The sequence below is a fragment of the Cucumis sativus genome, chromosome 3 (genome assembly GCF_000004075.3).
Source record: "Cucumis sativus cultivar 9930 chromosome 3, Cucumber_9930_V3, whole genome shotgun sequence".
Classification (NCBI taxonomy): domain Eukaryota; kingdom Viridiplantae; phylum Streptophyta; class Magnoliopsida; order Cucurbitales; family Cucurbitaceae; genus Cucumis; species Cucumis sativus.
The window spans coordinates 12,991,331-13,005,701 of record NC_026657.2 but is presented as its reverse complement, the minus strand read 5'-3'; the positions used below and the strand labels follow the sequence as shown (position 1 = coordinate 13,005,701).

The following is a 14,371-nucleotide window of genomic DNA, read 5'->3' as shown; positions in this document are numbered from 1 at the left end:
TAGGTATAGTGTTATAATAGTTTTAAAACCTAACACTTCTATATGTGTATACTGTGTAAAATTGATTTTTCACTAATTTTCACTTTCTTAATTTATAATAGATTATTTTAAAATGAATAATTTATTTTATAGTTTTTTCTTTTAAGAAAGAAAGAAAGAAAAAGATTATAGTCAAAATATGGACTAATGTCTTATTCTTCTAAAACAATAATTGCATTTAGAATATGCCTTTTCTCCCCTACTTTTCTTTCTTTTGAATTTCAATATCAATCCCAACATATAGGGTGGGCGGTCTAAATTAGTTTATATGGTTCGTTTATTTTTGTTTTCTATATATATATATATATAAACATTTTATTGTATATTTAAGAAATGTAGATTCAGTTCATTGTATTTTTGTTTGATTTTTTAAAATATAATTATACGATATTTAAAATTAGATAAGAGTTTTCAATAGATATGAATTCAGAATTTAGAAAATACATAATTTGAGCCAAGTGGGATTTTGGTTGTATTGGAGCTTTATGTGAATAGTAAATTAAAGCGGGAGAAATGGGAGAAAGCTTAGCGGCAATATTATGGCGCTCGTCACGATGTTCAATGTGCGTAGTGGGCGCCGTAACGGACAATATTCTGCGTATGGCAGCCACTACTGAGCTTCCATATCCCAAATCCCAATCTTCAACTTAAAGCTTCTTACTATAACTTTAATCTCACCCTCTCTCTCTCTTCCCAAACACTTTTGGAACCAATCGAATCAGTTCAAAGATTGATGGTGTGAATTCTTTTTCCTCTTTCTTTCAGAATCTTACCTTTTTTCTTTCACTTTCAATTGATCAACCAACCGTTTCTTCCCTTTTTCCACTTTGATTGTGCTCCAAATATTAGCATAGATCTCGATAAAAATTGTTTGATTGCAATCTTCATTTGAGTTTAGTTCAAATTACTTTTGATTCACAGGTGAAATCTGCAGATTTTACTTCTTTTCTTGGGGGTTGCTCTTGCATTTCAACCTATTTTCGTTAATATTGTCTACTTGGTTTCTGTCGTTTGGATTTCCTGCCTAACTATGCGAGTACTACTAGATTCCCACGATGTGTTTGTAAATTGTCCAACTGAAATTTTGATTGAGATTCTTTCGTATTTACCTGTGAAATCGCTTCTGCGATTCAGATGTGTATGCAAAGAATGGAACAAATTAGTTCAGAACCCATTGTTTGTTAATGCCCATTTGGAAAAGAGAATCCCAAATTCTCTGCTCATAATCAATAGCTCCCCCACAGACCAGAAAGCATGTTTCTCACTTGTTAATGCTGAAACATTCAATGAAACTTTTCGATCAGAGATTCCTATGAAGGCCAATCTAGGCTATAAACTCTCTGTTTGTGGATCATATAATGGGTTAGTTTGCATTTCGTCTGCAAGTCTATTGGATGTTGATCCAATTTATATATGGAACCCTTCTGTTAGGAAAACTAGGTTGCTTCCCAGTAGTTTGATTCCCAAATGGGACCATTGTTGGCCTCTAAACTACCTAGCATTTGGCTTCCATCAAGCAACGAACGATCACATAGTGTTGAGAATTGTGAGGATTGAGCAATGGAGTTGCTGTTATCAAGTGGAAATTTACAGTCTCAAAGCTGATTGTTGGAGGAGAGTTTCTTCTGTTCCTACAATTCCTACTGCACTTGACTGCAGATTGTTGTCCAAATCCATCTGCTCTAATGGGCTTATTTATTGGATTGTGAAGCACAAAAATGGTGGAATTCCCAATTCCATTCTCTCTTTTGACATAGCCACTGAGGAGTTTCATAGACTAATGTTGCCTGATTGTTTGGTTTACATAGACACTCCACCATTATGCTTGGGAGTAGTCCAAGAATCTCTTTCTATTTTCCATTGCAGGCCTGATGGTGGGAACGGGAAGCAAGTGTGTGACACATGGGCTTTGAAAATGGGGTCTTGGGTGAGATTAAACTCTATTGTTCTGCCATTGCATGGGAAAATAACAAGACCTTGGAGCCTCTTAGACTATAAATTTCTCACTGTTAGGCAGATTGAAGAGATGGGGAACCCCAGCCTTGCATTGGTTGACACTGAACTGGATCGCATTGAAGATATTGGAATTGAATTGGGATCTCATTGGGTTTATGCAGATTCTTATAAGGAGAGTCTTCTTCTACTCTAATAAGGTACAATTCTGATAACGATTCAATCTGTAATCTTCTATTTTTTGAACATATGAATCTAATTTTTTTAATGACCACATCATGGATTGGTATGTTCAATACAATTAGAATCTTACTCGTGTAATTCATGTTCCGTATTGGTAGACCATTCAAGTAGTCTCTTCAAAATGTCATGTTTCTTTTTTTGCTCTGAATTACTTGGAGATAAAAATTTATAGTACAGACTATTTCTTTCGAGTCAATTGTTGGAGAATTCCAAATATATATTCTGTTATAGTTATAGTTGAATTGTACTCTTTAATGGTTCTAGGTAGAGAACTCTTGAAAACATTATAACATACATATCATCTCTTTTCACCCTAAATTACTTTGAGATGAAAAGTTGTAACTTCGAATATTTGGGTTAAAAATACATGCCTCAACTAACGAGAGGATTCATATACCTTGTCATTGACTTTTACTAACTTTTTATGGGAAAAGAAAATGAAGATGAAATTGAACTCTCCACATTTTGTTCATCATCATCCATTTCCCCCTCCATAAATGTCTGATATGAACTTCAAAAACCTTGAACTGGAAGTAATGTGCCACAAATTAATGACAACATTAAATGGTAAAGGGAAGCTATAACATTATCGAAAAATTATGTGGGTATTTGAGATTTTTTTCCCCTATGGGTGATTGAGTAAGTAAGTTATAAAATCCTACATTACTTTTTTCCTAAGTTACTCTCTAATCTTTTATAATCCAATTTTCTTTTCATCTTTATATAATGGAATAACTAAATCCATTTCATATTTAAAAGAGGAATTAAATCGCAAATGAGGTTGATTGATGTCTAACTACTCTAGTTATATTTTGTAAATTAATGTAATTATTCCTCATTGAACTATTGCATGATGTTTGTTTTCGAAAATGGAAAATCATGTGCTAACTTGGATATGAAGTATGTTTGATTTATCTTCTCAAATATAATATTTTATGATAAAAAGAAAAAAGAAACAATTCCTCCAATTTTGTAGGTCAAGAAATTATGCATCGTGGCCAATATTTATGATAACATTTAATATAGGGGCACAAACCCATATCCATGTGCACTTGATAGTTTGACATTCACCATCCTGAGAAAGATTTTTTTTAATCTATGAATGTTAATTTAATTATTATATAATAATTATAATAATAAGATTAATTTTAAAGTTGATTTTGGTATATATATATACTCTGACACTCACAGTCATTATATTGACTTTATAATTCTTCAATTGAGTTAATGGGATATGACATTATTTTCCATCTACCTCAATTTAACTCCATTAAATTTTCAATAATAATAATAATGGTGAATACATGAATTAATAAATAAAACTGCTTTCGAACGTTAAAAAAAAAAAAAAATGGAACACCTTAACAAAAATTCTTCTCAATGAATTTTAAAAATTAAAAAGAAAAATCTAGAATTGAAAGGACATGTAAGACCATTATAGTTTGGTTTTGGTGAATGATATTTAGGATAGAGACGAATAAAATTTTATTTGATAATGTGTATATATATATCTTTAAAGTATTTTAAAGAGAGAAACATAGAATTAAAGGCATACAATATGCGAAATTATATGTGAGAAATTTTAAATGGTTAGAACATAGGATTAGGAAGTTATTCCATTTAATGGAGTTGATGGGTTTTCAAACCAATTACTTCCCATCTTCTATATTTGTTCATTTGATTTTAATTAACCAAACTTGAAATGAAGCTCTAAACATTTCATTTGAAGATTTTGAGATGGATTTTACCCTCCAATCACAAATTTTAACTTAATTGGTATTGTTGGGTTCGCGATTAGGTTAGAAAATTTAATTATAAACAATCGAATACAAAATACTAATAGAAATAATTTCAAAATGGTTCCATTCTGCATTCTAAATGGGTATTTAATTAAGTATTAGTTGATTAAAAGTTGATAATGAAATGGTCAAAATAGAAATATATTGATTTTGAGTTAACATTGATTTAACTAAAAGTCTATAACTACTTTTGTGGCTATGGAAAGGTTAGGAACCAAAATAAGCACTCTCACTTATTGCTGCTGTTTATATTAATGCCAACCTCTTTGTGGGCTTCACACATTAATTAATGTTGCAAAAATACATGTGACACAACATATATACATATAACTTTTTCTATAAAAAATAAAGATACCATATAACAACCTATCATTTTATCCATTAAATCCTTAATAATATAAATTAATCATCTTAGACTCTTGATTACGATTTACTTAAAAAAAATGTCCATGTATCAATGATAATTATTCAATTTTTTAGTATGACTTTTGAATAAGTTAGTAAAAGTGTACAAATTGAATGCATGTACGATTTTCACATTTAAATCTTGATAAAAAAAAAAACGTTCTAAATTGAGTAACTTTAAATCATTTAAGAGTTTAGTTCAATCAAATATATTTTTTCAATAAGTTTGAAAAGGGTAGTTAGATACTCTCGCCACCAAATTTTAATTTTCTAGATTTAAATGAATGTTATCTACAAAGTTTAATCTAGTAAGTCAATGTGTCAACGCAGTCAAAATAAGAGTCTAACCAAATGATTAGTATGGAATGCATTTTAAAATATTTAATTTTAAAAAATAAGTCGTTCGATAATCAGTTTTGAAATATATTTTAAATAGTTTTAGTCGAAAGAGAATTTAAATCAAAATGTGTTTTTTTAAAACACTTTTTTCTTAAATCAATCTAAATGGGTCGTTAGATTCTTCATAGTGTTCTTGTAATATCCTTACACTAACACTAATCTTTCACTTTATAATTGAGAATATAAACACTATGTCATAAATTGAGCTATTCTTGTTTTAGAGTTGTTTTTAATAGACATTGATAGATTGATATAGTTTGAAATTTTGTAAATATTTTAATTCATTGTATTATATTTGAAAATGTCCAATAAATATGAGTTTATCTGTGCACATAAAAAAAAGATCAATTCAAAATTTGGAACCATATCTTATATTTATTCTATCAATGATAGTCTTTTATCACCATAATATATCAGTTATAGAATTTGCTATAAGTTGTAAATATTTTGTAAATATTTTGTAAAATTTACTATTTTTGAAAAAATTTCATAAAATTATACCAGAATAGAAAATTTAATGGATATAGGAATAAATAGTTTTAATATTTTGCTATTTTTGAAAATGTCACTAAACCTCTAAAAGTTAAAAGTTAATATGACTTGTTCAATAATAATTTTATTTATTTAAACCCTAAATTTTAGTAATGGGATAAAATTATATACTTCTTAATCTTTGATAAACTAATATGGGGATAAGAAAGTTATGATTTGAGTTAGTTAAATTTGTAAATTTTATAAATTAATCAATTTAGAGTGGGTAAGAAAGATTACTTCTTAGTTTGAAAATTGGGTAGAAGGTTTTATTATTATTTTGTTTTGGTAGTGAAGTTAAAAGGCAATAAAAATAAATGGGTGGGTTCCATTTGATATGTAATGCCAAATTAGGATGAGCCTTATGGGTTATTAAAGAGGGGATGCTTTTGCCAAAAATCCAAAATAAATTCATCTCAACTAAAACTCTCCAACCACTTGTTTGGTCAATTTTTGTCACTATTATTTTGCAATTTTAGACCTCCCTTTTCCATATTTGCCCTTCACATACACACCTTTTCCAACCTCATTACATGAAATGAACGATGTTTATTGAAATATTTTTCTACAAATCAAGAAGTGAATTACAATACATTTCTTTTTTTAAAAGTAATTTATAAACACAACGGGTCCTAAATTATTAGGGAAGAAGCCTGATGGTTATATAATTTATTTTGCACCAAGAGGAAGAGGAAGAAGAAGAAGGCAATGTAATTTCTCTAACTTCCATCCAAAGGCAGAACCAGTGGCCAGTGGGTTCTCAACTTTCAAGACAAACATTAATATGTCACAACTGCACCTTATGAACCCCATAAATGCACTACCAACCATATTACTTACTTTCTTTCTCTATAAAACACTCAAAATCTTTTTCCTTTTCTCTCCACATCCTCAGTTAATCTCTATTTTTCTTTTTACTTTGTCTTTGTTTGTTTGTTCAAAATCCATGGCAGGTGATCTTCCTGAAGCTGTGAAAAAAGAGGAGAAAGAAGTGAAGGTGAAAATCATAGGCAAAACCCATGTCAAACCCAACAAAAAACTGGGTACAAAACACTACCAATTGGTCACATTTGACCTCCCTTATCTTGCCTTCTACTACAACCAAAAGCTCATCCTCTACGGGGACAATGGGGGGGAGGTGAAGTTCCCTGAGACGGTGGAGAAGCTGAAGGATGGTCTGGAGATGGTTCTTGAGCCATTCCATCAGCTTGCTGGGAGGTTGGGTAAGGATGAGGATGGGATTTTTAGAGTGGAGTATGATGATGATATGGAAGGCGTAGAGGTGGCCGAAGCTGTCGCCGAGGATGTGGGTTTAGCCGATTTGGTGGCAGAGGAAGGCACGGCTACACTCAAGGAGCTGATTCCATACAATGGGATCCTCAACTTGGAAGGTCTCCAGAGGCCATTGTTGGCTGTTCAGGTAAAATAAATATGATAGTTATTTTCGAATTTTAACCCTTTATAGTTGATTTTCACTTAAATTGTTTAAATAATGATAATAATTTTAGTGTAAAGAAACACAAGCCATTACAATTGTAATAAATAATAATAATTACAAATATATCATTAAAACCTTTATATAGATCACTCTTCCAATCTATTATTAGCGATACAATCATGTTGCTACATATTTAATTAATAAGTTTCATAAAACATTCAGGAGTAAAATTGAACAAAAGTCCAAAATGGTCAAAGCCATATAAATGCAATAAATATATATATATCTTTCATATTTGTTAAAATCTTTTTAAGATTCTTAGTAAATTAACATTTTTAAGAATAATTATAATTATTGATAATTTTAAGAATAATAATTAAATATATAACAACATTTTTAAAAATTACAAATATAGTAAAAGTTAGAATCTATTAGTGATGGAACAGTATTTACAACATAATAATAGTCTATCAGTACTTTTATATTGATATACTTTAACAGATTGATATATTTAAAAGTTTTTTTAAAACTTTGTTATATTCAAAATAATTAAGTATATAACAAATTTGTAAATATAATAAAATTAATCTAAAAATAACCCTCCATTACAATTATTCCTTAATTATTTTCAGTCTAATGGTTATATGTGTGACTATATCCTTTTCTAATATTTTCGTTTCATTATTAAACTGAATTTTCAATACCATGTTAGCCTGGGTCCCAAAGTTGTGGATCCCCGGCACAATATGGCATCATGAGGATTGTGGGCCTAGGCTCAGTAGTTCAATGGTCCAAGCCCAGAGCAAAATAGTTGTAACTGGGCTAATAAATCAGCTTCAGACAGCCCACTAACAACCAAATACTGTGTGTTTTCCGTCTAGATAACCAAGCTTAAGGACGGAATCGCAATGGGATGCGCGTTCAATCACGCCGTACTCGATGGAACCGCCACGTGGCACTTTATGAGCTCATGGGCTGAGGTCTCCCGTGGGGCTCAAGACATATCCGTCCCTCCATTTCTCGAGCGCACCAAGGCGCGCAACACACGAGTAAAACTCGACATATCCCCTCCGCCACCGCAACCCGCATCCGCCAATGGCGATTCCACGGCCCCGCCTCCGAAACCGCTAAAGGAGAAGGTCTTCAAATTCACAGAAACAGCCATTAACAAGATCAAATCAAAAGTGAACTCAGCAAATCCACCAAAACCGGACGGCTCAACTCCATTCTCCACTTTCCAATCACTCTCCGTCCACATATGGCGTCACGTCACACAGGCCCGAAACCTGAAGCCGGAAGACATCACCGTCTTCACCGTTTTCGCAGACTGCCGTAAACGCGTGGATCCGCCAATGCCGGAGAGCTACTTCGGAAACCTAATCCAAGCGATATTCACCGGGACTGCCGCTGGATTACTACTGATGAATCCGGCGGAATTCGGGGCTGGAGTGATCCAAAAGGCAATCGTGTCACACGACGCAGCGGCGATCGATCAAAGGAACAAAGAATGGGAGAGTGCGCCGAAGATCTTCGAGTTCAAGGACGCTGGAATGAACTGTGTGGCGGTGGGGAGTTCACCGAGATTTAAAGTGTATGAGGTGGATTTTGGATGGGGAAAACCGGAGAGCGTGAGGAGTGGATGTAATAATAGATTTGATGGGATGATGTATCTGTATCAAGGGAAGAATGGAGGAATCGATGTGGAGATAAGCTTGGAGGAAGAAGCTATGGCGAGGCTGGAGAAGGATAAGGAGTTTGTTTTGGAGATTTAGGTTTTTGTTTTCCCAAGTGATTTGAATAAAGTGGAAGAGGACAGAATTTGGGGTTTTGAATTTCTTGGGGAAATATTGCTTTTTATAATGTTATTTACATTATGTGACCCTTTTTTTTTCCTTTTTAATTGCGCAAAAATGCTTTTTTATTTTATTAATAATGAAATTGTTTAATTATTGACCAAGATGTTAGAATTTCAAATTTCTTATATATATATATATTTCTTTTATGGATATTATTTATTAGCCATTTTGTAAGGTAATCTAATTAGAATATGTTTTGAATCTATTTCACAAAACTGATAGACTAAGAATTATATATTTTTTTTTTAAAACTAAAATCCGTGGAAGATATTAATATGAAATGAGGAAGGAATTCTACTTAATAGTAATCCAACAAAAACCATCTTATCCAATGCCTAGAAACTAATTACGTTCCAAGACACTGATAAAATCACCTCTCCCAAACACTAACACATTTTCTAATTGCCCACCTAAACAAACATGTTGTATCATATCCAATCCATTGATGAAACAACAAATACTCATCCATCCACAATGGATTCCGATTCCAATAACTCTACGTCTCAGTTCCAGGAGGTCCGGGTGCTGAGGCAGTTGACTCCTCAACCTTACCTATGTCAAGATTTTGGAGTTCAGGAGCACCCGTGGCAGGTTCTTCAACAGTTCCTATTAAGAGTATATGTTAGAGTTTTAGGAGGAGGGTGAGAAAATGAAGATCCCGTTGATAACCATTTGGTTTTAGAATTTGACTATGAATTCAAATGTTTACCTAAAAAATGAGATCAAAACAAAATAGTTATCAAATAAAACTTGAGAGATTTGATTTTAACAACCTTCACGCTGTACTTGAGATCCACTCTGGTTTTGGGCTACAAAATTGGTTTGAAGCTCATCTTGAGCTTTTAGCTGCTCTTCTGTAACTTTTAGGTATTCTTCAGAGCTATAAGCTTTGCTTGCTGATGAAGAATCATCTGCTGTTAAAATACATAAGAAAATTTTCTTTCAAAAACCGTATCATAATTGAAGCTGACAGAACGATGATTCTATAACCCTACTGATTGTTTCATTTTAACATTCCTAGACATGATGCACGGCAGCTATTAAATTTTATTTCATGTTCTCAAATGGCTTGGTTTAACAATAATTGTTAATTTTTTGTTTCTATTTTCAAAAAATAAGGCTGCTTACTGATCTTTTTTTCTTTTTTTTTTTTCCATTTGGCATTCTACTTTTTCTATGTAGCTTTCTTCCCTAGAACAGAAGTACCGATAACAAATAAGAATATGGATAAGAAATAACTTAATCGCTCACTTGGTTCAGCCACTGAAAGCTCTTCTGCTTTAGGAAGAAAAGGTGAGTTTGAAACAAATTCTTCTGCTTTAGAAACAGAAGGTGGGTTTGAGTAGGTAGATTTGCTGGCATTGTATGAGCTGTTAACTGAACTCTCAATTTCATCGAGACCAATTTCTCGCTCGAGCGTGGTCTTGAATTCTCTAGAAACATCCTAGAGACAAAAATGAAGAACAAAAAACTACAATAAGGTCTATAAGAAGTTATACAAGAAAATCTCAAAAACTGATATATAAGTTATACTATATACTTTTATAACAACCTGGAGTTCTCTAATAGTGGGTTGAAATGCACGTAAGGTTTTCCCCAGAGTCCGAGCAACCTGCATGTAAATAAGTTAAGTCAACTAAATTTGGGACTTATTGATATGTTTTAGGTTAAATCTTCTAAAGAATTTAACAAAAACCTGCCCAAATGGTTTTCAGGTCTTTTGTTAGACTTGGTAATCAATGCATGTCAAGTTGTTTTCATCTTATGCAAAGTCCTAGATGCTTTTGATAAAAACAAATTCCTTTTTGTTTGATAGTTGGTAAAATAGTTAAATTAACTTGAGGTTGATCTATTTTGAGATCCAATTCCAAGTTCAATGGATCAGCTTACTTGAACGATTTTTTCTTTATAAAGCTTCAACTTTCAAGTTCCTGGAGGCCTCTGAAGAGATGTTTTTTAGAATTTCACTCAGGCAAACTCGATATATGTTTTTGATTAAATGCAACATTCTGGAGGCCTCTGAAGAGGTTTTTAAGAATTAAACTCAAGATTTCAACAAGGATTTCTCGTCTTCCCCAGCCAACACCTTGGAAGTTTACAGAAAGAGATCCTAATTGGTTGAAAATGTAAAGAAAGTTAGCCAGACAACCTGTTTCGACTACAAAGCCAGCAGATTAAGATTAGTCAAATTTGACCATTCACCTTCCATACTCTACAAGTTTTCAAGCACATAATGCTACCAACTTTCAGATGAGCAGCATCATTCGTTTGATCTAACAGTCAGAAGAGCAAATCAAAATAAATCCTAGCATTCCATTCTACCAAACCCAAGGGCAACATAGGAAACTGACAGTGAGGTTTTTCTTTTTTTTTTTTTGTTTCACATGAACCTGCCCAGAACAAATTTGATTGGCACAGAGATCAAAGCTCTATAATCAAGAACTATCAAACACCAAAGAAAAAGAACTTTCCATCAGCTTCATCTTTAGACTTGGAGATAGAGCCACCAAAAGAAGTTCCAAAATTATTGTCTTATATAATAGCAGTTTCAAATCATCAGCCTTGCTGCCAAGGAGTGGCCCTGGTAAAGATTTTCGACGTTTTAAGGAAGTTTTGCAAGTTCTTGAGTTCCAGCATCCAAGTGGAAAGCTCAATATCCTGAAGTTTACATTGAGGTGCACAAGACTAGAAGTAGGATCACCCATTAGGGCCATTACAATTGATATATTGCTGGATTATAATCTTTTTACAATGAGGATGGGGTTAAGGACCCAAGGCTAACCTTACTCTTCACTAACATGTGTTCATTTAAGACTGCCCGTTTCTGTTTATAACAACAAATTAATAAATAACATTGACATATCAATCTCCTCATTTCAAGTGGTTTCAGTCTTAAAAAGTTACTCTTACCCTTTTACAAGTCTCATATCAGGAAACATAAATGAGCAACTTTCAGCACTCTACACTGTAATAATGTATACCAAGAACTTGTTGACCTTCATAGCCTTTTGAGATCTCCAAAGCCAAACCAACTTTCTTTGTACTTTGGTCTCCAAACAAGTACAAATGGTAGACTGCCGTTTGAGTATTTGGGTCAGTATCAACAATTTTGAGAGCATACAACAAATACATCAAATTAAGAGGGAGGACCCTTTAATTTTTATTTCTTTGATATACCAATGAGTGTTTGGGTTAGCTAATACTCACCTTGACTTAATCTCACAGGACAATCTGTCTGATCCTACGACATTCGGGTGCCAAGGAAACTAGAAGATATTAAAGCCTAGGTAGTTGGCCACCGTGAATTTGAATTGAGCTCATTCCCTCTAGGTCCTTTATTAAACTCATGGACCTTGTTGACCACTAGGCCAACCCAATGATAGTAGGGAGGAATCTTTTAAAATGCTAGATTTCATTTATATACTTGCATTACTTAATTCAGAGATGAGATTATCCTTCTTTCTTATCTCCATTACAGTTACAAGCCAATACTCACAGAGAACCATTGATGATGAGGGTTCTCAAAACAAGAGTGCAGCACAGGGAAAAGGAAACCTATGAGGCAGCCGATGCCTTCACTTTTTGGGTTCCAACTGGACAAGACCCTCGGAAAAGAAATAAACAGATAGTCCATTGTAATAACCAAGATGTTTAAAATCATATCAAGTATCATTAGTGTTCTTTTCAAGTAAAGCGTGATAGAAGCTGAGAATTATTCAATTTCAAAAAGCACAGCAAAAGAGATGTGGAGAATTAGAAAATATAATCACTATCAACATCACTCACAATTCTTTATAAAACATTTACCACCCACTATTTTACCAAAGAAGAGACAATGAATGCAGTGATTTCATTTCTCAGCGCTTTAAATATGACATCGTAATATAAGTTATAACTGATAGAAACCCTTTCAGAGAAGTACAAACTAATGAAACTTCTTGGAGTTCCTTATCACTCCCCAACTCTAAAGTTCCCAAAATATGTGCACAAATCTTTTCTTCATAAGGAGCTTCTATATTCTTAGTCATGCCCCTTAAGTTACGTTATTTTTTAAAATAATTGTGAGTATTTGGACCAGAGGTTCAACTCACTTATTCTCACAAGACAATTGTTTGACCTTACTACGTTTGGTTGTCAATATTACTCATAGAGGGCTCTAGCTAAACAAACGAAACAATACAGGGGCAAACAAAAAAGCAAGCCCACCAAAAATATTTGAAACCAAAGTCCAAAGAGAAACATGAAACCTTGAAATCTCATTAGAGCCCCTCACTACACCTTTAAACATTCTATTGTTTCTCTCCCAAAGATCCCGCAACAAAGCCTAAACGCAGACAAACCAAAAAAGATCACCTTTTCCTCCAAAAGGTAAATGGGAGAGAAACTCATAACCTCACTTTTTATGATAGCTCTCGTGTAACTAGGCTGGCTAACCTATGGTGATTACACGTTACGCTTCCTTAAGTTACCAACAAACCGAGTCACAAGGGTGAATTTAATACATGAGATTTTTCTTAACACACTTTATCATGTACACAACAATGATTGAAGGTCTGTCAAAGAATTAGGAAGCTACCCTTCTTGTCATTGCGACAATACAGCATACTTGTTATGAGACCAATGGGTATAATCTGCCAAACATGAAAAAAGGGCAACAAAGCCAATCAAATAATAGAATCAGGGCCAGCAACGATAGCAACGATGCCCCAAGGCTGGAATGGGTTTGAATACAAGACTTAACTAGGGCCGGCATTGCTTGGCGCTGCTTGGCCTCGACCAGGCCGAGGCAGCAAATGTTGATTTTTGCATCAACACTAATTATTCCTCCACCGTGGCTCAAGACAGAAAAAGACTAGAGCATTAAGGTAAGGGAAGTTTCTTGTTTCTAATAGAAACTTTGGTCAACGGCACCAACACCAAAACCTACCAGACTACCTTAAATAGATGGAATCTAATTTCTAAAGAGAATTCATTCTATCAAAGGCGCAACTTTTGCCATCATCAAGAAAACATCAGACAATAAAATCCACAAAAACGTTTAAACGAAATAAACAAATCTGAAACAGCCAAATACCTCCAAAATTTCTGTAATCTACAAGAATTGTATAACTAACCTCAGCAAGGCCCTTGGGACCAAAAACTAACAAAGCCACAACCCCAATAACCAGTGCCTCGGGAGCTCCAACCCCAAACAAAGATGCAAAAACTGCTTTCCCCTTAGGAATTCTCTTCCTTCTCTCTGCAAAAATACCACTTTCAGACAATATGAAATCAAACAGACACATATGAAAAAGTAATTGAATCTTAAACATAAAAGAGTATTATATCCATACCGGGAAACCTTCCTCTGGTAGAAATACCCAAGTGCTTTAAACCAGTCCATGGAGAGAAAAGGCGGAGACCCAGTGGGAAATTACACAAGGAGAGATGAAATTTGGGGGTTATGGGGTATAAGATGGAAGAGGAAGTGGAAGTGGAGGGTGAAAGTCTTGAGCAAGTAGATGTTGGGGAAGATGGGGGAAATGGTAATGTGGAAACTGAAATTTTGGAGGTCATGATTATTGAGAAGAACCATGAACTGGGGGAGACTCGCAAACAGATAGTCGCTAATTAGGATACAGACAGCTTCACTTCACTTCACTCCCTCCTCATTCGCAGTAGCCTTGAGATTTTTGTTTGTTTTTCTATTTTTTTATTTCTCTAACATA

At 33.7% G+C, this 14,371-nt stretch overlaps 3 protein-coding genes across 5 annotated transcripts; 2 read left to right on the top strand and 1 right to left on the bottom strand.

Moving 5' to 3' along the window:
* The first annotated feature begins 136 nt into the window (after nt 1–136).
* LOC101210600 (F-box/kelch-repeat protein At3g23880) lies at nt 137–2,431 on the top strand. The gene has a single exon (XM_004140783.3). It carries the CDS (start codon nt 1,070–1,072, stop codon nt 2,186–2,188), a length of 1,119 nt encoding a protein of 372 aa, XP_004140831.1. The 5' UTR covers nt 137–1,069; the 3' UTR covers nt 2,189–2,431.
* A 3,800-nt stretch (nt 2,432–6,231) lies between these two features.
* On the top strand, nt 6,232–8,699 carry LOC101214239 (BAHD acyltransferase DCR). Its single transcript, XM_004140719.3, has 2 exons — nt 6,232–6,789; nt 7,689–8,699. The coding sequence occupies exons 1-2, from the start codon at nt 6,316–6,318 to the stop codon at nt 8,577–8,579; spliced, it is 1,365 nt and encodes a 454-aa protein (XP_004140767.2). The 5' UTR covers nt 6,232–6,315; the 3' UTR covers nt 8,580–8,699.
* Nucleotides 8,700–8,884: 185 nt separating this feature from the next.
* LOC101214476 (sec-independent protein translocase protein TATB, chloroplastic) lies at nt 8,885–14,371 on the bottom strand. 3 transcript variants are annotated; one of them, XM_031882452.1, is made up of 6 exons: nt 13,997–14,371; nt 13,778–13,917; nt 10,216–10,275; nt 9,915–10,107; nt 9,437–9,574; nt 8,885–9,269 (listed from the first exon to the last, which is right to left on the bottom strand). In XM_031882452.1, the coding sequence occupies exons 1-6, from the start codon at nt 14,217–14,219 to the stop codon at nt 9,160–9,162; spliced, it is 864 nt and encodes a 287-aa protein (XP_031738312.1). In that variant the 5' UTR covers nt 14,220–14,371; the 3' UTR covers nt 8,885–9,159. The 3 variants fall into 3 exon arrangements, with proteins under 3 accessions (XP_031738312.1, XP_031738311.1, XP_004140768.2); XM_031882451.1 differs by having other exon boundaries at nt 9,437–9,577; nt 13,997–14,367; XM_004140720.3 differs by having other exon boundaries at nt 9,437–9,577; nt 13,778–13,902; nt 13,997–14,365.